General features: G+C 39.0%; 2 protein-coding genes and 1 long non-coding RNA gene across 3 annotated transcripts; 1 reads left to right on the top strand and 2 right to left on the bottom strand.

The window, feature by feature from the left end:
- The first annotated feature begins 530 nt into the window (after window positions 1–530).
- LOC119733622 (monocarboxylate transporter 12-like) lies at window positions 531–5,008 on the top strand. The gene is made up of 4 exons (XM_038207029.1): window positions 531–1,020; window positions 1,658–1,801; window positions 3,693–4,523; window positions 4,765–5,008. Exons 1-4 carry the CDS (start codon window positions 702–704, stop codon window positions 4,872–4,874), a joined length of 1,404 nt encoding a protein of 467 aa, XP_038062957.1. The 5' UTR covers window positions 531–701; the 3' UTR covers window positions 4,875–5,008.
- Window positions 5,009–11,039: 6,031 nt separating this feature from the next.
- Window positions 11,040–12,333, bottom strand: LOC119734096. The gene is made up of 2 exons (XR_005272034.1): window positions 11,627–12,333; window positions 11,040–11,306 (listed from the first exon to the last, which is right to left on the bottom strand). It is a non-coding gene; the product is annotated as an uncharacterized LOC119734096 (long non-coding RNA).
- Window positions 12,334–15,543: 3,210 nt separating this feature from the next.
- On the bottom strand, window positions 15,544–26,864 carry LOC119734097 (monocarboxylate transporter 12-like). Its single transcript, XM_038207464.1, has 4 exons — window positions 26,444–26,864; window positions 24,336–24,479; window positions 16,029–16,859; window positions 15,544–15,785 (listed from the first exon to the last, which is right to left on the bottom strand). The coding sequence occupies exons 1-4, from the start codon at window positions 26,760–26,762 to the stop codon at window positions 15,679–15,681; spliced, it is 1,401 nt and encodes a 466-aa protein (XP_038063392.1). The 5' UTR covers window positions 26,763–26,864; the 3' UTR covers window positions 15,544–15,678.
- Window positions 26,865–27,885: the final 1,021 nt, after the last annotated feature.

The following is a 27,885-nucleotide window of genomic DNA, read 5'->3' as shown; positions in this document are numbered from 1 at the left end:
TGTGTCAAGAAATTGTCTTTAAAACTTTTTTGGTGTTTATTTCATTTTGTAATCAACAATTTTAGACAGCAATTGCCCCTTTTCAATCCCACTTTCATCACAACACGGACGCCGCCATTTTGAAATTATAGGTAGCAGACCAGTAAATGAACTTCCATAGACCCCAATGGTAAATGCTCCCACTTCAGAAATTCGGGAAAAATACTAACAACCCTCCAAGGTGTTCGAGACACACATCAAAATAAAGCTTATTTCATCACCTTTTATTTTCTTTTCAATTTTTTGGGGTTAACTGATGACTTTTAGGAGAAATTTCCATCCGAAGATGATCACCCCTAAAAATAGTCCTGAGGCCCATCGCCATTTTGAATAACGATGGCTACACTCCATTGCGAAATAGAGCGCTTTTAGGGTCCAAATTACATCCAAATTACACACAACTGCAAGCTCCCAGTCCTGTGCACGGCTTCCATCCATTTTTTCACAAACCCTCAAGTTCATGGTCCACAATACTCTCAAATACTGAAGATTTTGAGGGCATGCAAATCGTGATTTGGCCGGCGTAGGCAATTTGGGGCCTATTTACTGGTCTGCAACCTTATTGAATCTCCCATGGCAATTTAGATGTAGGACTATCTCACTCATAAGTTATTTCCATAATATTCACGTGATGGCGATGTCACGTGACTGCGAGTTGTGTTATGTATATATCATGTCCATGCCCACCCGGTACCCCTTCTAAAACCTTAGAGCAAGAAAGTCAACCACCGCGCACCCTGTTGCTTCACCAAAATAGTCCCTGGACTATGAGCGGGGTGGTGAGCAACAGTCTAGAGGGGCCGGACGGCGGAAGGCCCGGCTGGGTCGCGGTCCTCGCGCTCTGGACCGAAAACCTCATGGAGACCGGCATTACCAAAGGTCTCGGGATAATGCTGCCGATTTTGCAAATCCAACTGACCTCCCAAATGTGGATTATCGGCTGGATAGCGTCACTGACGATCGCAACAAGTGGATTCGTAGGTAACACTGACAGTATTTTTCTAAACTGCAATTTAATTCAACTGTGTGTATTATATTTATGGCGTTGCGAAGAAGCGCATGCATGGGTGTTGTACTGTATTAAAATTGATTGAGCGTTTTCATGCGTATATCAATTACTCATCTGCATGACTGTAAGCCACTATTTAAATGTAATAATTGTTGGTTGTAATGCAACCCAGACTACATGTGAATATGATACTTTAAAAACATAATTATGATTTTAATTTTCTCCATGCATCGGTTTCAAATGGGTCCCTTCAGCAATACCATTTTCATTCTATTTCACAGTCATCATTTTAAATTAAATACACATAAATGTTGAAATTGTGTGAACTGATATACGTGCGGAGAGTAAACTGCACGATCATTATAATTTTTTTCGGTGGTCTGGTCACAACATAATTTACTATTATGATAAGTTGATTATATTACTCTTAATTTACTACAGACATCATCATTGTGCCCAAAACGCAATATAGCCGAACAGAATTTTCACTGTATGGTATCCTACTTAATTGTTATCCTACTTAATTGTTATCCAACTTCATTCGCATCTAGAAACAAGGATGTTCCATCCTTTGATCAACTCAAAATCAAATATTTTACGTCTCCACAGCTCCTTTCGGAGGATTAGTGAGCAGGCGCTTTGGGGCTGGTTACGTCATGATGACGTGTGGCGTGATGATGAGTGCAGCGGCCATTGCCGGATCGTTCGTCGAGAACCCTCTGCAACTGGCGTTGCTGTACACGTTACTGGCAGGTTGTATTCAAAAACATTGAAAAACAATGATTTCAACTTCATTGAATTTCCACATGAAATGTATCGGTTTTCCCGATTAATTTAACACTCGTAGCAAACAGATTCTATCGCAGAGATACTCCAGCTTCTTTCCAGTCATCAATGAGCTTATCAATCTAATCAGTTAATTAAAATGTTAAATAATATTTCCATCGAATTTGTTTAAAGGGAATATACATCATTTGCTTTTACTGTTATTTTTCAGAAATGGATGGAATTAAGGGGTTGCAAATATATAGCAAATATAGTTACACTGACTTTTTTGAGGTTTTGGGTTCGAAAATGCTATAAAAACCAAGAAAAACAATCATTTTCCTGTAGTCTGGTTCCCTGACTCCATATAAGAAGAAACAGAGGAGTTTACATATATTGGGTAATTGTAAGGTCAGGGAACAAGTCTAGCTGGCTCGTACCCGTTCATAGGTTTGTAATCGATTGCAAACAAGTGCGATGGTCAATTGGGGCCAGTATTTGAAAAAACCCCAGTTTTTTCCAACGCTGATCGGCCGATCAGCGTTGGAAATTGATATAAAAATACCACTTTTCTTGAAAATGAAAGTATACCAGGTGCCCTGATTTTACAGGATGCTTTACACTGTCATGCACTATTAGTCTAGCAAGGTATTTCAAAATGATTTGGTAGTTTTATTTTTGATGTTTGCAAATGCTGTATTTTCCCTTCAATATAGGTTTTCCCGGCCAATTTCCTAAAATGTTCAATCACTTCTAATAATCGGTCAATCATTTTCGTCTGAAATTGAGACTCGCTCTGAACACGCGTTTAATTTTCGTATTTCGTCTTGAAAATTCATGATCCTGCATACCCCATTTTCAATTTCGTCTTTGGTCGCTCATTTTTGCCATACTTTTTCGTGAAAGACAATTCAATTTCATCGTCTGCAATTGCTGAACGTGCGATAGATGAATCGGTTCTGTCATTTTGCAATCAATGTTATATAAATTTCATTCAAACTCACCTCATAATTGTAGGCCATCTTCCATATTTTTTCGTTTTCATCTGTTCATTTCTACATATTTACTTTATTTTTGTGTATGTTAGTCTCCTTGTGTAACGTAGGTCTTTAAACCTTCAATAAGCATTTGTCATGTAACAATTATTATGCAAAATTATAATCTTTTTCAATATTTATTTAGTTCTTTGACAATTTTAAGCGTCAACAACTGAAAGAAATAGGGTATACACAGTCAAATAAAATTGCGTATTTTCCATTTTATGCAAGAAATAAGTAGGCCTGTAATTATTAATTATGAAAAGCAAACTGCATTCATATTTTCACATCTTCGAAAACAGTCATTCAGTTCTTCTTCTTGTTCTTTGGATTGGTTGTTAAACCTACAATTTATTGTCTTGCAATACACCATGCCAAATACGTCTGTGTATGGTATACCAGCGTGCGCATTGTCTGATGAATTTGATCGAACAGTTCTTGAAATCGATTGAACAAAGACGAATTCTATCCTTACATTATGTACATGGTCATCAGGTGAGACGAATTCCATTGAAATTTGACGACATCGAATGGATAAATGTTGAAATTGATCAATTGGAATGACCAACGACAAACGCGTTCCTGTCTTCTGGAGACGAAATTGAAGTTAACCGTTTATGAATTGGAATGAATTAAGTTTCAAAATGTGCAGGAAAACCTATGTATAAAGCAATGTATATATCGGGGTTACAATGAGACATTAATATATGTGAGATATTAGTTTCTAGTTTTTGGCAATGTAGATCAAATAGGGGACCCATGTCTACACAACAGATGATGAAAACTATACACATTGCCAAAACTTGTCTTTGATGTATACTTTTTATATTATATCTTTGAAGGTACTGCCATAGGTATATCGAGTGTCGTTGCAAAGGAGGCTGTCGGACGCTGTTTTACCAAGAACTACGCCACAGCCAATGGCATCGCACGGACCGGCTACTCCGTGGGACTGATCGTCTTCGCGCCCCTGGTCCAGCTTTTCTTAAACACCTACGGCTGGAGAGGAACCATGTTACTAGTGGGAGCCATCACCATGCATTTTGTTGCGAGTGGCGCCGTTATGGTAGCAACGAGGCAGCCTGAGCTGGATCAGTCAAACGCTTACCAAACGCTCCCCCAGACCGAACGCACCAATTCGTCATCAGCACATGAGAGCACTCTCCGTTCTCACCGTAGTTCGCTGAGGAAGTTCGTCTCTAAGAACTTCGAGGCGGGACTACTTCTCAATTCGCGCTTCTGGTTGGTGGCCGTCATATCTTGCTGCACGATCTACGCGTACCTCATGTGGATTGTGTATTTCGTGTCCCAGGCGCAGTCCAACGGGTTCACTTTGGAGGAGGCGGGGTCTTTCGTGACCATCGCGGGCATTGCGAACCTCTTTGGTAAAATCAGTCAGGGACCGATCACCGACCGCAGAGTGATGTCCTCGTGGACTCTGGTTGCCGTTTGCATCGTTATGAGTTCCGTCTCGTACCTTGCCTCCTCTTTGCTGACTTCTTATTGGCCAATGATGACGTCAGCGGTGCTGATTTTGTTCAGTGACGGGGTCTTGTCCTGCCAGACGGATGTTCTCGTCAAGCAGGTTCTTGGTGTCGAGCTATTGGCGGGTGCTTTTGGCTGGATCGGGCTAAAGGTGACGTTATTATTAGTCGCTTTGGGATTTCTGCCTGGTACGTATAAGCCTTATAAATGAATGTCGTTTCCTTACACCACTTTCTTCACTGCAGTAGTCTAGTATGTAGCTTCAACATATAAGTAATAATTATTAGGAAGTACTTTAATTCATGGTGTTACTTGTGTGGCATCACTGGCAATGTGCATCACACCATGCAATAGCATAAAAGATCAACAATGTCAAACCATTCTACGAGACTTCGCGATTTCAATTTTACCTTCTGTCTCTGTTTTAAGGTTTGGTTTACGACTTGACCGGAAGTTACACAGCAGCCTTTCTACTGATAGGCAGCGTGCAGGCTGTACCACTGGTGCCTTTGCTGATGCTAAGATATTCTCAACGGTAGATCCTCGGAGAGTTTTTTTTGCATTGGAGGGTTTCATAATTGACTGTGAGTCGATCGGAGTTGAAACAGAAGCATAAGGACATAATGTACATTGAACAAGTGTGTTTTGATCAATTAAAGATTAGTTGCACGCAATCCTGGCTTTATGCCTTTTCCTAGCTTTATGCCTTTTTCTGGCTTTATGCCTTTTGGTTTGTGTCTGGTGTTGTTGCGATTTCTATGGGTGTGGCAATCTTGCCATACCTCGTGTGAACAACATTCATCCGATTATGATAATGTAGCATGGCAGTGGAGCACCCAGGATATGGCTTTGTGTGGGGGGGGGGGCTCACATTTTTTTTACATTTTTTAGAAGTAAAATTTTTGTCAAAAAATTTTGCCCACAATTTTTGGCCGCAGAAAAAAATGGGGTTTTGTTTTGGGGGCGGACTATTTTGACGTTGGTGGCGCCACTTACATCCCTATTAAACTACTCGAAAATAGGCCACATTATCACCAAGGTCCAATCGTGGGCAACCTCGTCCCCAGGGTGTCGAGCAGTACGCGCCCACCACTACCTGCTCTCTCACCCTGGTATTGGATCATTTGCATGTGCAAGATTTTTGAACACGTATGCAAATGAGGAATAGTCTGGCGCCTTCTTGGGGGCAGGGGACGGGGCCCTCACTCTTTCCGAAGCCATCGCCCCAAAATGGGACACTGTTTTTTTTGAAAATCCTGTATGCACAAAATTCATTCAAACGAAGATCCACAATTACGAGGGAAACATCTGCAGCCAGACGCCTAGCCAGCTGTCACCTTCACAGCCTTTAAATCATACTAATTATCTATTTTGTTATTAGTTTTAATTAGCTCGATGTAGACATACATGCATCAACATCACGGGGGAAAACATAACTAGAGGTTCGCGTTTGTTGTTACAAACGCAGAGTGGTCGGGTAGACAACTATTTTATGAAACAATGTCCAGTTAACGGGAACATGTAATAGGATTTATATGACTTAAATACATTTAAAACAGCTTTCTTGCCATGTAACTATGAAGTTTCCACCTCCTTTGTAGCAGTAAAAGAGAGAAATGTTAACATTTTAAATTTTCAAAGTTTTTATGCTAATGACAATTTCCATATTCATGAGTCAAAGCGTGATGTCATTCAAGGCAGAACCGTAGTGTCTCCATAGCTTTGTGTATACAAATATATATCAAAGTTTTCTTCATTTTCTTGGAGTAAATTCAACTTTTTATTGTTTATCATGTAAAACAGCTTATTTGGACAATCGAAGTGGCAAATATTTCTTCAAAAATTTTTTTGTGCGTAATTTTGAAGGACTAATTCTTGTACTGTTCATAACGCACCTTTGGCAAGGAGTACCTTGTGTGACAAAAGCAAAATAGCGCCCTCTTATATATTGATGAAAGGATTTACTAATAATTTAAAAACTACCACTTTCTTGTCACTTCCAATGAAAACAAGTATTAAGATCTTGTGTGTAGTGTTGCAACACATAGTAATGTGCATGAAAACAAGATGAGCTAAATTTCCACTGCATGTTTCCTTTAAGTTATGAATATTTTGATGTAAGAATACCTGCTCTCTCACCCTGGTATTGGATCATTTGCATGTGCAAGATTTTTGAACACGTATGCAAATGAATGCAAATGAGGAATAGTCTGGCGCCTACACGTGCGTTACATTAGCGTTTGTTTTTGTATGCGGTGTCTGGGGTTTAAAACAACATCAATTCGTCGCACCGTAAGTCATGAAAACACATTTTCTTTTTAAAGTTAAAATGTTACCATCTGGCCTGTCAATTTGCAGTATTACATTTCAGGTTAATAAAAGCAAACTTGAAAGGAAAGGAGTATTTTTGAGAAGGCGTGGATGTCTTAATAACAATGGTCGTGAAAAAACGTAATGCACATGGAAATAACAACACCAACTACACGGTAAAAATCCATTACTAGCAAATTGCGGTATCGAATCAGGATACAGGGAGAAGGTTTCCTATCCAGGGCTTACTATTGGAAACGAGGTTGGAAATAAAGTAAGCGCTGGGGACGAGGTTGAATAGTGGGACTAAAAAAAAAATAATACAAATAGAAAAAAATTAAAAATTGACAACCTTTTTTTTGGGGGGGGGGGCTCAATCCCCCCGAGCCCCCCCCCCCCCCGCCCCTTGGGTGCGACACTCCAACCTTCAAGGACTCCCCCTCCAACCTTCAAGGACTGGAATGCATTATCATCACTTGCAATCTCATCCTCATCATTGAATGTATTGTATTTTCAATCTGGCCTTAGCAAGTACAGTACTAACTTAAACAGTAGGCGCTATATAATTTCGTCTAGAAGATCCTATTGCTGCCAAGCGCATCGCACGTTTGCGCGACGGTGCAGGCGACGCCTTTGTCTGCCGATGCAACCATATATGAAAATACACCATACCCATAACAAATCATTCATCTATATATCCCGGTGGTAGATCATCATCGATAGATTACTAGGATGTTGAGTGTTTCCGTACTTTTGCCTGTATTTGTTTTGAAAAAAAGTGTATGAAACAAGCCGTTGCTGATTTGAAGATAATACATGTTTGCGAAATAGCCCGAATGCCTATCGGTCGCATATAAAACTTTGAGGCATCTTGATCTTCACTTTCTCTTAATTTTCGTGACCTTTTAAAAAGCCGCCCTTTCGGACTAGAGGGATTTCTTGGGGGGGGGGGGGGAGACGGGGCCCTCACTCTTTCTGAAGCCATCGCCCCAAATTGGGGCACTGTTTTTTTGAAAATCCTGTGTGCACAAAATTCATTCAAACGAAGATCCACAATTACGAGGGAAACATCTGCAGCCAGACGCCTAGCCATCTGTCACCTTCACAGCCTTTAAATCATACTAATTATCTATTTGGTTATTAGTTTTAATTAGCTCGATGTAGACCTACATGCATCAACATCACGGGGGAAAAAAATAATCACCATTACTTGCTAAGCCCGCCCCTTATGTTCATGAGTGACCCCAAGTCAAATGAGGGCGCACTATACCGCGCTTCGAGATCGACAGAGTTGACCGCTGCATTTAATTTCGTAATTATCCCAGTAAATGTCTTAAGATAGTTGACTAACATCAGGGTGTGCCGTCGTTGTTCTTTTCTCTTGAATAAACATAACCTCCCCATCCAAACTACTGACCATTGACGATATCTACCGAAGGGGTCATGATTATTCAGTAATTTCTATGGGATAGTTATGTTTATTCATGAGAAAGCAACAATGACGTCACAATATTGTTATTATAGGTTTTCCCGGCTACTTTAAAACGTTTATCATTCGAATTCACCGTTTCTAATAGTCAAATTTATCCACCAACATCGATTTAGTGCACTTCCAATGTTGAATTTTGTCTTTTGCCAGACAATTTTAAATTCAGTTCAAGCAAATTCAAACAATATTGAGCACACGTTTTCGTCCCGGAGTATTCATTTTCGTCTCGTCTACGCCAAACCTTGTTATTCAGAAATCAAATTCGTCAAATTAATTTAAGACGAATTCGATCTGTAAATGCTGCACATTCGGCAACAGCTCAGATGAATTTGATCTGTAATGACGAATATTTTCGACCCGGCGACTCAAGGAGGGTGACCAAACTTTGAAATTGAATGGTAAATGACTTTTGGTTTTGTTAAAAGCGTGTGAAATTTTTCTCGGGCGAAATTGATTGTTAGAGTTTGTGAATTTGAATAAAAGCTATTTTAAAATAGCCGGGAAAGCCTATACTTATAGTCAATTACATTGTAGTTACATATTATACAAAGAACGGCTCGTTGAGCTTCCAGAGCCTCGTGGATACTGAGATGATGTGAACTATGGATCGCAAGATTTCTGGTTCGAAATCCACCTATATGCCCATTTTTCATCAACTAGTACGGTGTTCTCCAATTTAATCGTTGGGATAATTGTTAATATAAGGGAAATATGTGTAAGGGAAAATAAATGTGTCTTCGACACTGTGTGATAAATATCCATGTCAAGGAGAGTGCGTGATATTGTGATTGGTTAACTTTTCTAGGGTCACTGATACATTTACATGTACATGATGCCGTTGCGGCGAACGGCAACCAGCACGTCTGTTGGGCTTTCTAATTAAAAAATAACTTGGACTACATCCAAAGGATTTTCATTTTTTGCCTGAAATCTTAGGGAAAGCCATGAATTGCCACATTTTTCGGCTGCTGGTTAAAGTTCGTGCATCAAAAGATACGATACCAGTGAAAGTATAGATGAAGAGATAAATCCTTCCTCGATACCGCGGAAGGAATTATCTTTGAATTCCGGATTTCTGTGATAAATTATCACGGTAACGCGGTATCGAGGAAAAGGTATCTCTGAATTCCGGATTTCTGTGATAAATTATCACCGTAACGCGGTATCGAGGAAGGAATTATCTTTGAATTCCGGATTTCTGTGATAAATTATCACGGTAACGCGGTATCGAGGAAAAGGTATCTCTGAATTCCGGATTTCTGTGATAAATTATCACGGTAACGCGGTATCGAGGAAGGAATTATCTTTGAATTCCGGATTTCTGTGATAAATTATCACGGTAACGCGGTATCGAGGAATGGATTTTCTTTGAATTCCGGATTTCTGCGATAAATTATCACGGTAACGCGGTATCGCGGAAGGCAATTCAAGCTTCCGTACTCTGGCTCTTACAGTGAGAGTTGTTTGTGTGTGCATCCGGCCGTGACGTGACTCCGGCATGTTTTTGACCAGAGGTTTCCAAGATATTTCAATGTAATTCGACAATAGGTGGTTAGTATTTCCTGATATTCGCTATTGAGGCTGCATGTATTGATACACATGTCACTGAATAGGCCTGCAACTAGCGCTCAGTAGGCCTAGGCCTAGCCCCATAAATGTGGCCAATTTACTGGACTACCTCCGTAAACATAGGCCACACTTCCACATGTACAAAAACGTGTCAAATTTTGATTTTCACATTTAGGCTTAGTTTGTACTTTTTTTTGCTTTACAAGCACACTCACCCTCTTTATAGGCTAATCAGAAAGTGCTGCCTTTTTCAGATGTCTATTTTTTGTGAAATTTCCAGATTCATTTGCACACGTTTGCGTATCAAAATTTCAACATGAAATTTCACAAAAATTGGACAAAAAAAAACCATTGCACTCGTTTTCGTCCCGGAGTATTTGATTTCGTCTCGTCTGCGTCAAACCTTGTAATTCAGAAATCAAATTAGGCTAATTGATTTACATGAGACGAATTCGATTGAATGGTAAATGACTAAATTGGTTATTATTATTTGCTAATTCGTTCGCACGAATTTCTAATTCGTTCGCACGAATTGCTAATTCGTTCGCACGAATTGCTAATTCGTTCGCACGAATTGCTAATTCGTTCGCACGAATTGCTAATTCGTTCGCACGAATTGCTAATTCGTTCGCACGAATTGCTAATTCGTTTGCACGAATTGCTAATTCGTTTGCACGAATTGCTAATTCGTTCCCACGAATTACCAACTCGTTCCCACGAATTACTATGCGTTTCCGGATCCACGAGTCATCAATTCGTTCCCACGAATTTGAAAATCGTGGGAACGAGATAGCAACTCGTGCGAACGATTTAGCAATTCATGCGAACGAATTAGCAATTCGTGGGAACGAATTAGTAATTCGTGCGAACGAAATAGTAATTCGTGGGAACGAGTTAGCAACTCGTGGGAACGAATTTGCAAATTACAAAAAACATTTCCACCCTGTCCCTTTCCGGGCTTCGTACGATCATTATTACTTCATCGGTGATTCAATATTCTTTTATAATGTTGCTGAATCAATAGAGTTTGGTCACAACTTAATTTAATATGATGACAATTTGATTATAGCACTTTCCAATGTACTACAGACTTTATTAGTGTGCCCAAAACGTACATAGCCAAACAGAATTTTCACTGTGTCCTATACCTGTTTGTTTGTTTGTTTGTTTTTGTTTTTTTGCCTCTCGATGTTTTGTTGATGATGTTCCATCCTTTGATCAACTCTCAAAATATTTTCCTCTCCACTGCTCCTTTCGCAGGACCTTCAGTAGTCCCCTGATAATTTAACTGACCAATGGCATTCAGAAATAAAATAAGGGTGTGACGCACTTTTCCTTATATTTATATTATGTACAATTTATTTATATTTCAACGTTTCAACGCAAAGGTTTGGTCTCTTCTTCAAAATCCCCAAAATAATTATCGACAATTTATACAATCATTAATACTCGATGCGTCCGTCCCGGTGTATCTTGATCTTGGGATCTTGGGGTATGATCAGTAGCGCCTGTGATGGTCCGTAACTTGTCCGCCGCTGCGGTCCTGCCCTGTCGCTTCTGGTCCTCTGGTCAAAGGTTGCACTATTCTCAACCCCCAAAAGCTCTGAAATTACAATCCAAATTATACTCCTACTAGGTGGATTCTAGCCAACAAATAGTTTACAATGATAACATTTCCCAATGTCTCAATAACCACAACTGTTATAAATCAGCACTAATCGCAGGAATATTTTCTTTGCAGATCCACACAATCTTTTTTCATCGATAATTACATTTTCCTTTAAGTTTACTGATATGAACAACACAAATATTTGATTGTTAAATCTCAGCAAAGTATATCAAATTCTTCTTCTTTCTACATACAAATGTGCCAAATATCCATTTAAAGGTTTGTAAAATAAACAAATAATGCAATAAACTTACAGGAATGTGGGTGATTCCTAGCTTGTCCAAGGTTTCAGCGGCTTGGCTCTTACTAGCTCAAGCTTAAAATATACTAATGCCGTAGGCTGGCTGAGCCCTCTCCTTTGGCTTCTCCATATCAAAAATTTCTCACAAATTATTTCTCAAAATCATCGAGGCTGGTCTCTGCCCTCTCCTCGGAATCTCATCTCAAAATCTGCCCCATTCCAAACTCGTTTTGCTTATAAACCCGGAGAAAAACATTTCAGCAATGCTACATACTAAGGCCCAAGAATTCAATAAATGCATTCACTTGGCTAAATGAATATTCAACACTTAAATTTATGCAAAGTACCAATACACTTACCAATGACAACTCTACTGGAGTTGACTGCCCCATTCTTTGATGGTTCAATAACTAATTCTAGAAATACATGTAGTTGGGTGTGGCGGTCCCGAGGAAAATAAATTGTGTTTCTCTAAACCACTTCCGTTTAACCGAACTCAGAAATTGTAGACCCCTAAAAATAAATTAGTGTTTTGTCAGTTTAAAGAGTCATTTCGATTAAAAACCAAGTATCACTTTGTGACAACTATCTTAAGACATTTATTGGGATAATTACGAAATTAAATGCAGCGGTCAACTCTGTCGAAGCACGGTATAGTGCGCCCTCATTTGACTTGGGGTCCATAAGGGGCGGGCTAAGCAAGTAATGGTGATTATTTTCCCCCCGTGATGTTGATGCATGTAGGTCTACATCGAGCTAATTAAAACCATTAAATCATGACAGAAATGTACCTTTGTCGTCAACAAGATCAAAAATGTAATTGACTCCTGCAGACTCCCAATGCTTGTAATAAATGCATTTTTTGCACACCTCGATTTGATCATTATGCCACAGCGTATTCAATAGAACATCTTCAGCAGTCACCGGAATGTGAGCTTGGGTAAATTTAGACCACGATGTAAGGACATCCATCCAAAAGGGGTGCTTTTCCAAGGTTTCTTTGTTGGTATATTGCAAAGAACCTCCTTCGAAAGAGAGCATAGAAGAGACTCCCATAATCTTACGGCGTAAAAAAACCCCAACCACAATTCTGGTCAGCAGCCAGGAGTTTGCGTAGCCAAGTAATTTTCAATGCATACATATAATCCCTAACGTCTATCATACGCAGCCCACCTTCGCTATAATCTTGAACCATTTGATTTCTACTAAAAACCCTGTCATTACCGCCCCAAATAAATTAAAAAAACAGAGAATTTAATTCATTGACAATATGAACAGGTGGAGCAGGAATAGTTAAGATAAAAAAAGTAAGTAAGTTTAATTTTTTTCTATTTGTATTTTTTTCTTTTAGTCCCACTATTCAACCTCGTCCCCAGTGCTTACTTTATTTCCAACCTCGTTTCCAATAGTAAGCCCTGGATAGGAAACTTTCTACCTGTATCCTGATTCGATACCGCAATTTGCTAGTAATGGATTTTTACCGTGTAGTTGGTGTTGTTATTTCCAATGAATCTTAGGTCCGGTAGCCTCCGGTAATACATTGTAATACAATTTATGTCACGTGACTAAAACGGGAGGAATTCCTCTTTTTCCGAAAATGTCCGAAGTTTGCCGAATTCATTTCGTCGACAATCGGATAGTGCCCGAGCATTTCCGAGCATAATATAGGTTTTATTAACTGCTAATTGCTTATTAAAAACTTAAAAAACTAGTTCATAATTAATATCCATTGCTTTCAATTAGAAAACTTGAAATTCAACAACGATTTTGTACTCGGATCGTATACGAGGGCGAACTTTTTGTTGCGTCATGTACTAGTTTGAATTTGACGACCGTTACTGGCATTTTCCAAAACTCGGCGTGGTCTCAATTCGGCTCCGCCTGCGAACAGTGCTATTTGGGTGTCTAACTTGGAAGATTCCAGGTGAAAATTAGTGAATGTTTTTTTACAGAATTATAAAACTGTATATCATAACTGTATGATATATGAAGCAAGTGATTTATTTCAAAAAATTTGATCGGACGGAACATTAAAAGCTTTAAGTGATAAAGCGCAATCGGAAACGAAGCCGAGCTTCGAAAAAGGTTGTCAATGTCGTCATGTTTATTTTTAGCCACGGAGGCTGCCTGACCTAAGATTCATCAGGAATAGTCAGAATCTTTTGGTCTGGGAACCAGACTACGAAAAATGGTGATTATTTTTCCCCTCGTGATGTTGATGCATGTAGGTCTACATCGAGCTAATTAAAACCAATAACCTTTTGCTTTTATTAACCTGAAATGTAATACTGCAAATTGGCGGGCCAGATCGTAACATTTTAACTTTAAAAAAAAATGTGTTTTCATGACTTACAGCGCGACGAATTGATGTTGTTTTTACCCCAGACACCGCATACAAAAACAAACGCTAATGTAACGCACGTGTAGGCGCCAGACTATTCCTCATTTGCATACGTGTTCAAAAATCTTGCACATGCAAATGATCCAATACCAGGGTGAGAGAGTTCATAACTTAAAGGAAACATGCAGTGGAAATTCAGCTCATCTTGTTTTCATGCACATTACTATGTGTTGCAACAATACATACAAGATCTTAATACTTGTTTTCTTTGGAAGTGACAAGAAAGTGGTATTTTTTAAATTATTAGTAAATCCTTTCATCAATATATAAGAGGGCGCTATTTTGCTTTTGTCAAACAAGGTACTCCTTGCCAAAGGTGCGTTATGAACAGTACAAAAATAAGTCCTTCAAAATTACCCACAACATTATTTTTTGAAGAAATATTTGCCACTACGATTGTCCAAATAAGCTGTTTTACATGATAAATAATAAAGAGCGGAATTTACTCCAAGAAAATGAAGAAAACTTTGATATATATTTGTATACACAAAGCTATGGAGACGGTTCTACCTTGAATGACATCACGCTTTGGCTCATGAATATGGAAATTTTCATTAGCATAAAAACTTTGAAACTTAAAATGTTGAAATTTCTCTTTTTTACTGCTTCCGAGGAGGTGGAAACTTCATAGTTACATGGCAAGAAAGCTGTTTTAAATGTATTTAAGTCATATAAATCCTATTACATGTTCCCGTTAACTGGACAGTGTTTCATAAAATAGTTGTCTACCCGACCACTCTGCGTTTGTAACAACAAACGCGAACCTCTAGTTATTTCCCCCCCCCGTGATGTTGATGCATGTAGGTCTACATCGAGCAAATTAAAACTAATAACCAAATAGATATTTAGTATGATTGAAAGGCTGTGAATGTGACAGATGGCTAGGCGTCTGGCTGCAGATGTTTCCCTCGTAATTGTGGATCTTCATTTGAATGAATTTTGTGCATACAGCATTTTGAAAAAACAGTGTCCAATTTTGGGGTGATGGCTTTGGAAAGAGTGAGGACCCCGTCCCCCCCCCCCAGTAGGCGCCAGACTATTCCTAATTTGCATACGTGTTCAAAAAACTTGCACATGCAAATGATCCAATACCAGGGTGAGAGAGCAGGTAGTGGTGGGCGCGTACTGCTCGACACCCCGGGGACGAGGTTTGCCACGATTGGACCTTGGTGATAATGTGGCCTATTTTCGAGTAGTATAATAGGGGTGTAAGTGGCGCCACCAACGTCAAAATAGTCCGCCCCAAAAACAAAACCCCAATTTTTTTCTGCGGCCAAAAATTGTGGGCAAAATTTTTTGACAACAATTTTACTTCTAAAAAATTTGAAAAAAAAAATGGGAGGCCCCCCCCCAAGCCATATCCTGGGTGCGCCACTGCCATGCTGCATTATCATACTCGGATGAATGTTGTTCACACGAGGTATGGCAAGATTGCCACACCCATAGAAATCGCAACAACACCAGACACAGACCAAAAGGCATAAAGCCAGGAAAAGGCATAAAGCCAGGAAAAGGCATAAAGCCAGGATTGCGTGCAACTAATCTTTAATTGATCAAAACACACTTGTTCAATGTACATTATGTCCTTATGCTTCTGTTTCAACTCCGATCGACTCACAGTCAATTATGAAATCCTCCAATGGAAAAAACTCTCCAAGGTTCTACTATTGAGAATATCTTAGTATCAGCAAAGGCACCAGTGGTACAGCCTGCACGCTGCCTATCAGTAGAAAGGCTGCTGTGTAACTTCCGGTCAAGTCGTAAACCAAACCTTAAAACAGAAAGAAGGTAAAATTGAAATCGGGAAGTCTCGAAGAATGGTTTGACATTGTTGATCTTTTACGCTATTGTATGGTGTGATGCACATTGCCAGTGATGCCACACAAGTAACACCATGAATTAAAGTGCTTCCTAATAATTATTACTTGTATGTTGAAACTACATACTAGACTACTCCATGCAGTGAAGAAAGTGGCGTAAGGAAACGACACTCATTTATTAGGCTTATACGTACCAGGCAGAAATCCCAAAGCGACTAATAATAGCGTCACCTTTAGCCCGATCCAGCCAAAAGCACCCGCCAATAGCTCGACACCAAGAACCTGCTTGACGAGAACATCCATCTGGCAGGACAAGACCCCGTCACTGAACAAAATCAGCACCGCTGACGTCATCATTGGCCAAAAAGAAGTCAGCAAAGAGGAGGCAAGGTACGAGACGGAACTCATAACGAGGCAAACGGCAACCAGAGTCCACGAGGACATCACTCCGCGGTCGGTGATCGGTCCCTGACTGATTGTACCAAACAGGTTCGCAACGCCCGCGATGGTCACGAAAGACCCCGCCTCCTCCAAAGTGAACCCGTTGGACTGCGCTTGGGACACGAAATACACAATCCACATGAGGTACGCGTAGATATTGCAGCAAGATATGACGGCCACCAACCAGTAGCGCGAATTGAGAAGTAGTCCCACCTCGAAGTTCTTAGAGACGAACTTCCACAGCGAACCACAGTGAGAACGGAGAGTGCTCTCATGTGCTGATGACGAATTAGTGTGTTCGGTCTGGGGGAGCGTTTGGTATGCGTTTGACTGATCGAGCTCAGGCTGCCTCGTTGCTACCATAACGGCGCCACTCGCAACAGAATGCATGGTGATGGCTCCCACTAGTAACATGGTTCCTCTCCAGCCGTAGGTGTCTAAGAAAAGCTGGACCAGGGGCGCGAAGACGATCAGTCCCACGGAGGAGCCGGTCTGTGCGATGCCATTGGCTGTGGCGTAGTTCTTGGTAAAACAGCGTCCGACAGCCTCCTTTGCAACGACATTAGATATACCTATGGCAGTACCTTCAAAGATATAATATAAAAAAAGTATCCCCTACTTGATCTACGTTAATTGCCAAAAACTAGCAACTAATATCTCACATATACAAATGTCTCATTGTAACCCCGATTATGTACATTGCTTTATACATAGTTTTTCCTGCACATTTTGAAACTTAATTTTGAAACTTAGTTTGCTTTTCATAATAAATAATTATAGGCCTACTTATTTCTTGCTTGAAATGGAAAATACGCAATTTCATTTGCCTGTGTATACCCTATTTCTTTCAGTTGTTGACGCATAAAATTGTCAACGAACTAAATAAATATTGAAAAAGATTACAATTTTGCATAGTAATTGTTACATGAAAAATGCTTATTTAAGGTTTAAAGACCTACGTTACACGGAGACTAACAGACACAAAAAAGTAAATATGTAGAAATGAACAGATGAAAACGTAAAAATACGGAAGATGGCCTACAATTATGAGATGAATTTGAATGAAATTAATATAACATTGATTGCAAAATGACGGAATCGATTCATCTATCGCACGTTCAGCAATAATTGCAGACGACGAAATTGAATTGTCTTTCACGAAAAAGTATGGCGAAAATGAGCGACCAAAGACGAAATTGAAAATGATGTATGCAGGATCATGAATTTTCAAGACGAAATTGAGGTCATTACAGAACCGAGCCCAATCTAACTAATGCATTTTGGGGGTAATTAGCGCCTCTGCGCTCTTATCTGAGATTAAGTAGGTATCCGTTACACTGAGTGGAGCCCAGGAGTAACCGACATTATTGCCACTTCAGGAGTGGTTATTATTAGTTACGCAACACACAATACGCCGCACACAAACCCTTTACACCCCCGTGGTCAGCATTATGCCCGTGTGAAGCAATTATTAAGATGTTCATCTCAACTTGAAGGTTCAACAGCATGCTAGCTCTGCGTTATATACTTCGTACACAACTGACGACTGGGATTTGATGTATCATTGTCACGTTAGGTATACAATTTCCTTAAAACAAATGGATACAACAAAATTGATAAGAAACATTAAAAAATAATTACACGAAAAGTTCATTTCAGCTGATGTCGTAGATTCTCTTGTATTTTGCACTGAATCACACACTCAATGCATTTATTGACAACTTCCTATAATAAGGGAATAAATGTGTGCTCCGGAGGTTTTTATCACTAGAGTCTGGGTGCTGATAATTACCCGAGCCGGAGGCGAGGGTAATGAAGCGGTATTAAACAGAGTGATAAATACCGACCGAGCACATATTTATTCCCATTCATAAATACCTTATCCGTAAAAAAAAATCTAATAATTCGTTCAAAAAATCCCGATTTTGTTCAACAAGTTCACTTCATGCTTTTTGAAACATCCCTCTAGCAAAATAATGGAGTGTTCAGCTGGCGAGTAAGATGTAAACAACCCTTTTATGGAGATTGACGCGCGCGTAACATGTTCTGCGCGATGTCACGCAGAACGCACCTGGGGCGTTGCGTTTTGAATTTAGAACTATAAAATTCTGACTCGCTTGTAGTGTTGCGCATGCCTACGTGAGGATTGTGAACGTTCAACCAATGAAACGGTAAGAGGCACTGGATTTTTAGGAGTCCACATTTTATTGTGACACTGGAAAAGTGTTTAAGACCAGCTTGCCATGTCTTTAACCTTTATCATCCGTTTAAGACCGGCCACGTGACGGACTCTCGACCAATAGGAATAGCTAAACTGTCTGAGGTATTTATGAATGTGATTTATTGAGGTACTGATATGCCAATGAACATTAAAAGTGTGAAATACAAATACTGTACAAAAATGAAAAAGCACGGTACACACATGGGTCTAGTATACCCAATCTAGGTAAAGCATGATACATCAAGCAATCAGTTCAGACCCCACATGATTAAACTTGTGACAAACTTGCACTGCCGCTGGAACAAACTTTTGCCATGGGGTGCTGGAATAAAGGACGGACAAAATTAATGCGAAAGCGGAGCGCAAAGCCCTTACGTCGTGGCTTAATTTGGAATATAGATGCTCTGTGGTGCAATCTGGGGGTGATTCCTGGCCACTTTCATTTGACTTTGCTAGCAAACGTTTTTTTGAGATTATGAAGACAATTTAATTCATTATTTTGTTTAGAATATACTGTTGCTCTTAAAACGTTTAACTGTACTGAAAAGTGGAGAACGCTGTATTTTTATCTCCATTATTGGTTCCATTTCATTCTGGAAAAAGAATTGTATCGTTATGCAAGACATCGCATGTAAATATTATTGTTGCAAGGCTGCTTTCTTACATTTAGTACATTCCTTCGTGTATGTTTTGTTTTATTACGGCGTGGGGCCACAGGGCCAGGGGCTGCTTTAGTTCTATCTCACCAAACAATGTAGCCCTCGATCCTTAACAACCAATCCAAAGAACAAGAAGAAGAACTGAATGACTGTTTTCGAAGATGTGAAAATATGAATGCAGTTTGCTTTTCATAATAACTAATTATAGGCCTACTTATTTCTTGCGTGAAATGGAAAATATACGCAATTTCATTTGCCTGTGTATACCCTATTTCTTTCAGTTGTTGACGCATAAAATTGTCAACGAACTAAATAAATATTGAAAAAGATTACAATTTTGCATAGTAATTGTTACATGAAAAATGCTTATTTAAGGTTTAAAGACCAACGTTACACGGAGACTAACAGACACAAAAAAAGTAAATATGTAGAAATGAACAGATGAAAACGTAAAAATACGGAAGATGGCCTACAATTATGAGATGAATTTGAATGAAATTAATATAACATTGATTGCAAAATGACGGAATCGATTCATCTATCGCACGTTCAGCAATTGCAGACGACGAAATTGAATTGTCTTTCACGAAAAAAGTATGGCGAAAATGAGCGACCAAAGACGAAATTGAAAATGATGTAAGCAGGATCATGAATTTTCAAGACGAAATTGAGGTCATTACAGAACCGAGCCCAATCTAGCTAATGCATTTTGGGGGTAATTAGCGCCTCTGCGCTCTTATCTGAGATTAAGTAGGTATCCGTTACACTGGGTGGAGCCCAGGACTAACCGACATTATTGCCACTTCAGGAGTGGTTATTATTAGTTACGCAACACAATACGCCGCACACAGACCCTTTACACCCCCGTGGTCAGCATTATGCCCGTGTGAAGCAATTATTAAGATGTTCATCTCAACTTGAAGGTTCAACAGCATGCTAGCTCTGCGTTATATACTTCGTACACAACTGACGACTGGGATTTGATGTATCATTGTCACGTTAGGTATACAATTTCCTTAAAACAAATGGATACAACAAAATTTATAAGAAACATTAAAATATAATGACACGAAAAGTTCATTTCAGCTGCTGTCGTAGATGCTCTTGTATTTTGCACTGAATCACACACTCAATGCATTTATTGACAACTTCCTATAATGTGATTTATTGAGGTACTGATATGCCAATGAACATTAAAAGTGTGAAATACAAATACTGTACAAAAATGAAAAAGCACGGTACACACATGGGTCTAGTATACCCAATCTAGGTAAAGCATGATACATCAAGCAATCAGTTCAGACCCCGCATGATTAAACTTGTGACAAACTTGCACTGCCGCTGGAACAAACTTTTGCCATGGGGTGCTGGAATAAAGGACGGATAAAATTAATGCGAAAGCGGAGCGCAAAGCCCTTACGTCGTGGCATAATTTGGAATATATATGCTCTGTCGTGCAATCTGGGGGCGATTCCTGTCCACTTTCATTTGACTTTGTTAGCAAAAGTTTTTTGAGATTATGAAGACAATTTATTCATTATTTTGTTTAGAATATACTGTTGCATTGTATCGTTATGCATGACATCGCATGTAAATATTATTGTTGCAAGGCTGCTTTCTTACATTTAGTAAATTCCTTCGTGTATATTTTGTTTTATACGGCGTGGGGCCACAGGGCCAGGGGCCGCTTTAGTTCTATCTCACCAAACAATGTAGCTCTCGATGTATGCATTGTTATTTGTTTGTTACAGAGAATGGCAAATATAAAAGACTAAAAGACCGAATGCATCTTTATGTTTATGCTCGGTAGATAGCAAGTTTGGGGCTAGGCAAGGATTTATCGGTCTACTGAGATTTTATGAGGAAAAAGTTGCAGAGGATGATGAATAGCTTTTTTATGGCAGGGATTTATCGGTCTACTGAGATTTTATGAGAAAAAAACTTGCAGAGGTAAAACATGAATAGCTTTTTTTTAAAACGAAACTACACTGGAATTGTAGCATGACTATAGTTTCAATAAAAGCCCGTCCCACTCCTTTTAGGTTGGGGTTGTGTCACGGTGAACCTTGCTATTTGTTAATCTTGAGTACAAAATGCTAGCAACGTCAATGAAACTTTTAAATGAAAAGAAAAACCTTCAGGGGCAAGGTATAAACATTTGCCCCTATTAAAAGATCGAATGAAAAAAATCCTGGCAAGCATAAACAACTTTGCCACCATCGTCATGGCCGAGGTTATTGCTTCTGGGTCAAAGCTTCCATCATGGCGGAAATATCATAGATATGTCATAATTTTGGATACCTTGAGAAGAAATATCGATTCTGCAACCTGAAGATTTAGAAAATACCTCCTCTTGATATTTTACAGTGTTGAGCTAGACTTTCGAAGCGCCGCGCTTAGCCGCGGCAAAACTAGAAACGAACAAAACGAAGGAGATATTTGTAGAGCAAGCATAATGTATAGCGTAGCGGCGCAATTTCATCGTCGCGTAGAACACTGCTGGCTGGAGCACATTTTTGCCTAGGAGAAGGGGGTGCTGAAGCATATTCCAGCACCCCAATCTAAAAAGTTGGGGGTGCTGCAGCATCCACAGCACCCCCGTTCCCGGGGGCTTGAAACTTGACTGTTATTATTCAGAAACTTAGACCATGCTTCCAGAAGAAGCATTAGGCTATGCCCATACGGAAGATTATGGAAAACAACATGGTCAGTAAAAACCATTGGCCAGAGGTTTTTTTATGGAAGTCGGCCTAGTGGCCCAAGTGCCATTTTGTTACATATTTTCAGAAGCTGTCAAAGAAACAGAAAATAAGTAGGAGAAAAACACCTTCCTTCATATTACTGTTCCACAAAATTGAGCTTAAATACATAAATTATTTGTTATTCGAAAACAGCTTCATCGTGTGTACTTAACGAAAAGTTAAAACCACAAACGTGCGACTGCAAGGCGAAATAACTTTTGACGTTTTAAGAAAACCCCGAACTGATGACTAATAAACACATAAATCTCATATTGGGTATAAACTTCTCTAAGTCATAGATGCAATTTGTATAATTATATGTTTGAGTACTATTAGGCTGACATTACAGTGCTTTTTAATCGGTTTTTTTGTTGTTGCGAAGACTATTGTTTTGTACTGCGGAAAAGAAATTGTATGAATGTTCAATCAACCAACCAAGAGATAATGAACTGACTTGTATGGGTTGTTAGTTTTTCGTTGACTGAATTGAGTGGCGATTACTTGAGTACAAAATGAGTACAAAAAATGTTTTGAGTACACCTACTTCTGAATATTCAAAACACTCTGTAAAAAGGATGACATATCACCAAACTATTGGATATTTGTCCAGATTTTATTTGAACATAGGCCCTGTGAAGTGTTGCATATTTCCAGAGTGATTCAGTCATCGGATTTCTTTTGAAAAATAAATTAGAGCTTACTTTGATCATAGCTCAATGCTTTGATTCACCTTCCCACTATAAGGGGAGAAATTCTGTTGACAATTTAAAGCTTATTTTAATCGGCGCTCTTCATAAGGGGCGGATTTAAAATGTTGACAATTTAGAGCTTAATTACTTTGATTCGCCCTCTCAACAAAGGGACGGATTTCAATTTAACGTTGAGAGCTGACTTTGATTCGCCCTCTTAATATTAGGGTCGATTTCTGTTGCCAATTTAGAGCACTCTTTGATTCACCCTCTCAATAATAAGGTGCGGATTTCTGTGGACAACTTAGAGGTTAAACTCACCGTCCCAGTTAAGGTGGCGGATTTCTGATGACAATTAAACTGAGGAGTAATTACTTTGATTCGCCCTCCAAAAATTGGGGGCGGATTTTTAAAGTTAGGGGGCCTATATTGATTCGCATTCCCAATAAGGGTGCACATTTCTGTTGACAATATAAAGCTCATTTTGACCCCCCCCCCCAATTTAAAAGTTAAACATATTCAGAAACAAAATCCTTTAAAGACCCATCTTAAAAACAAGAAAAAAAGATTTTATGAATCGTATTGTTTGCCTAACCAGGATTGTAAATAAAGACATTGTATACTACAGTTGTTGGCAGTTGTTGGAACAAGTATTCTGAGTCAATTTCTTTGTTGTTCCAAACAGTCAGAATACACAATAAATTGTCTTTTTGTGTGTGTGATGAAACAGGTTTTAGGGTCATTGCGTTAAAATGTTGATATTCTCTGAACGGATTGAGCAAATTCAGTATTTTTTCATCTAACAATAGCTTATGAAATTGGCTTTCCAGTCATTATTATTTTGGTACTACATATTGTTTTAAATATGAAATTTATTTTGGGGGTTTGCCTCCGCCTTTTTTTTTACTCACCCATTAATAGCATTTGGTTGGCCAATTATAAAGTGTTCAGACAAGCCTACGCGAAAAGTAATCCCAAGGTTCATATAATTTCACGTCAAAGTCGTCTCGATCTTGATTATATTGTCCTAACCAATGCTAACCATGATCGCTATCCTTGCTCCAAGCATCCAAGAATGCTCCAAGTAAAATTGTTCCTTGCTCTATGCTTGAATCAGCCACCTGAATCACACAGCTACATTGTACATACACAATGTACATGCTATCCTACAATCTAGCTCCATGATAATAGCATCATATGGATGGTCACACACTGGCATGGGTAACGCCTATACTGACCACGGCCTGTAAGTCACTGCTCTTAGCTAGTGGATCAGTTACAACTGACCAAAAGTAGGCTCTTATCAGTCTAAACATGCTAAAACATCAGGTAATCCGCTGCAGGGTCTGCATGCTTCATTAGGCTTGAACCTCAGAAACTGAGGTTTGAGAAAATGCATTAGATTGGGCTCAGTTCTGTAATGGTAGCGAAAATGAAACGCGTGTTCAGAGCGATTCTCAATTTCAGACGAAAATGATTGACCGATTTTCAGAAGTGATTGAACATTTTAGGAAATTGGCCGGGAAAACCTGTATTAAACAAATTCGATGGAAATATTATTTAACATTTTAATTAACATTAGATTTATAAGCTCCATGATGACTGGAAAGAAGCTGGAGTATCTCTGCGAATCTGTTTGCTACTAGAATCTGTTTGCTACGAGTGTTAAATTAATCGGGAAAACCGATACATTTCATGTGGAAATTCAATGAAGTTGAAATCGTTGTTTTTCAATGTTTTTTAATACAACCTGCCAGTAACGTGTACAGCAACGCCAGTTGCAGAGAGTTCTCGACGAACGATCCGGCAATGGCCGCTGCACTCATCATCACGCCACACGTCATCATGACGTAACCAGCCCCAAAGCGCCTGCTCACTAATCCTCCGAAAGGAGCTGTGGAGACGTAAAATATTTGATTTTGAGTTGATCAAAGGATGGAACATCCTTGTTTCTAGATGCGAATGAAGTTGGATAACAATTAAGTAGGATAACAATTGAGTAGGATACCATACAGTGAAAATTCTGTTCGGCTATGTTGCGTTTTGGGCACAATGATGATGTCTGTAGTAAATTAAGAGTAATATAATCAACTTGTCATGATAGTAAATCATGTTCTGACCAGACCACCGAAGAAATAATAATGATCGTGCAGTTTATTTTCCGCACGTATATCAGTTCACACAATGTCAACATTTATGTGTATTTGATTTTAAAATAATGACTGTGAAATAGAATGAAAATGGTATTGCTGAAGGGACCCATTTGAAACCGATGCATGGAGAAAATTAAAATCCTAATTATATTTTTAAAGTATCATATTCACATGTAGTCTGGGTTGCATTACAACCAACAATTATTACATTTAGATAGTGGCTTACAGTCATGCATTCATTCATTCATTCATTCTTCATTATTTTTACCACATCTCTTTCATTAAGTGACAAGGCATCAATACATACATGTAGTTTTGGGTATTATAAAGTTCGAGCTTGTTTTACAAAATATATTTATATACACTTTGGGCGCATTATTTTCTAATTAGAGATGGTGGAAGGGGATCCCCAAAAAGCGGAGCTTGTCGAGTAGGGATCCCCTTAACATGGATTAATACAAACATTTAATGAAAAACAAATGAAAAACAATTGAACGTATACATTTTAAATTGTACATAACACACGGAAAAACATAATATTGCTGATCAGAAAAAAAGAAATACAGAGTAGTAACCCAGTAAGAAGATTAATCTGAGCTATTATAATTTGATAGTAAATTCGATTTAAGTTTGGATTTAAATAATGGAAGGCTACGAGTGCCCTGGAGTGATTTATGTAAGGACTTCCAGTACTTAGGGCCTTCATGCCTAATTGTCTTTTTGTAAACAGTTGTTCTTGCAAATGAAAAGTGAAATTATCTACGTTGTCGGGTAAAATGGTGATGTATAGTTTCGTTTCTGCAGAACATTTGTGCAATGGGATTTGGAAGTAAATTATTGTTCAAACGATGCATGAAGGCTCCAAGCTGAAGTGAATAAATGTCATTGACCTTGAGTGTTTTATGTTTACAGAAAAGAGGATTTGAATGTTCTAGTCTGTCGACAGAATTAATAACTCTCAATGCCCGTTTTTGTAGGTTAAGAAAACTATTCAAATAACTAGCTGCACAATTCCCCCATGCTAGGATACCATAGTTCAAATAAGGCAAAATCAATGTATTATACAGCATAAACAGTACTTCCTGTGGGAAAAAGGCTTTGAGCTTACTAATGACACCTATATTTCTAGAGATAATAGAACAAATGTTGTTAACTTGAATTTTCCAAGAGAGAGTAGGATCAATATATAATCCCAAAAATTTTACACAATCAGAATAGGGCAATTTTATGTTATCGATATATATATCAGGTAAATGGAACATGTTTTAGCGGAAAATAGCATGCAGGTTGTTTTCTTGATATTAAGGGATAATTTGTTTGCTTTAAACCATTCAGAAATTTTAAGTAATTCTTGGTTAACTAAATCAGCAAGTACATCAATGTTGTTATGACTAAGAAATAACTTACTGTCATCAGCAAACATAATGAAGGAAAATAGATCTGATGATTTGTTAAAATCATAAATAGAGAACAGTAAAGGTCCAAGTATTGATCCTTGAGGAACTCCATGGGATATTTGTTTAAGAGATAATGTAATTGATATGATGAGTAATTGATATACGCATGAGTAATTGATATACGCATGAAAACGCTCAGTCAATTGTAATACAGTACAACACCCATGCATGCGCTTCTTCGCAACGCCATAAATATAATACACACAGTTGAATTAAATTGCAGTTTAGAAAAATACTGTCAGTGTTACCTACTAATCCACTTGTTGCGGTTGTCAGTGACGCTATCCAGCCGATAATCCACATTTGGGAGGTCAGTTGGATTTGCAAAATCGGCAGCATTATCCCGAGACCTTTGGTAATGCCGGTCACCATGAGGTTTCTGGTCCAGAGCGCGAGGACCGCTACCCAGCCGGGCCTTCCGCCGTCCGGCCCCTCCAGACTGTTGCTCACCACCCCGCTCATAGTCCAGGGACTATTTTGGTGAAGGAACAGTGTGCGCGGTGGTTGACTTTCTTGCTCAAAGGTTTTAGAAGGGGTACCGGGTGGGCATGGACATGATATATACATAACACATCTCGCAGTTACGTGACACCGCCATCACGTGAATATTATGTATGGAAATAACTTATGAGTGAGATAGTCCTACATCTAAATTGCCATGGGATATTCAATAAGGTTGCAGACCAGTAAATAGGCCCAAAATTGCCTACGCCGGCCAGATCACGATTTGCATGCCCTCAAAATCTTCAGTATTTGAGAGCACTGTGGGCCATGAACTTGAGGGTTTGTTAAAAATATGGGTGGAAGTCGTGCACAGGACTGGGAGCTTGCAGTTGTGTGTAATTTGGATAAATTGGGACCCTAAAAGCGCTCTATTTTGCATTGGAGTGTAGCCATCGTTTTTCAAAATGGCGATGGGCTTCAGGACTATTTTTTAGGGGTGATCATCTTTGGATGGAAATTTCTCCTAAAAGTCATCAGTTGACCCCCAAAAAATTGAAAAGAAAATGAAAAATGATGAAATAAGCTTTAATTTGATGTGTGTCTTGAACACCTTGGAGAGTTGTAGGTATGTTTCCCAAATTTCCGAAGTGGGAGCATTATCATTGGGGTCTATGGAAGTTCATTTACTGGTCTGCTACCCTAAGATTAATCAGGAATAGTTAGAATCTTTTGGCCTGGGAACCAGACTACGAAAAATGTTGATTATATTTTCCCCCGTGATGTTGATGCATGTAGGTCTACATCGAGCTAATTAACATTAATAACCGAATAGATAATTAGTATGATTTAAAGGCTGTGAAGGTAACAGATGGCTAGGCGTCTGGATGCAGATGTTTCCCTCGTAATTGTGGATCTTTGTTTGAATGAATTTTGTGCATACTGGATTTAAAAAAAACCAGTGCCCCATTTTGGGGCGATGGCTTCGGAGAGAGTGAGGGCCCCGTCTCCGCCCCCCCCCAAGAAATCCCTCGAGTTCGAGTCCGAAAGGGAGGCTTTTTAAAAGGTTACGAACATTAAGAGAAATTGAAGATCAAGATGCCTCAAAGTTTTATACGCGACCGATAGGCATTCGGGCTATTTCGCAAACATGTATTATCTTCAAATCAGCAACGGCTTGTTTCATACACTTTTTTTCAAAACAAATACAGGCAAGAATACGGAAACACTCAACATCCTAGTAATCTAT

The sequence above is a fragment of the Patiria miniata genome, unplaced genomic scaffold, assembly GCF_015706575.1.
Source record: "Patiria miniata isolate m_02_andy unplaced genomic scaffold, ASM1570657v1 HiC_scaffold_26, whole genome shotgun sequence".
Taxonomy (NCBI): Eukaryota; Metazoa; Echinodermata; class Asteroidea; order Valvatida; family Asterinidae; genus Patiria; species Patiria miniata.
Note: the sequence above shows the minus strand (reverse complement) of the source record. Positions and strands in the feature narration are given on the sequence as shown.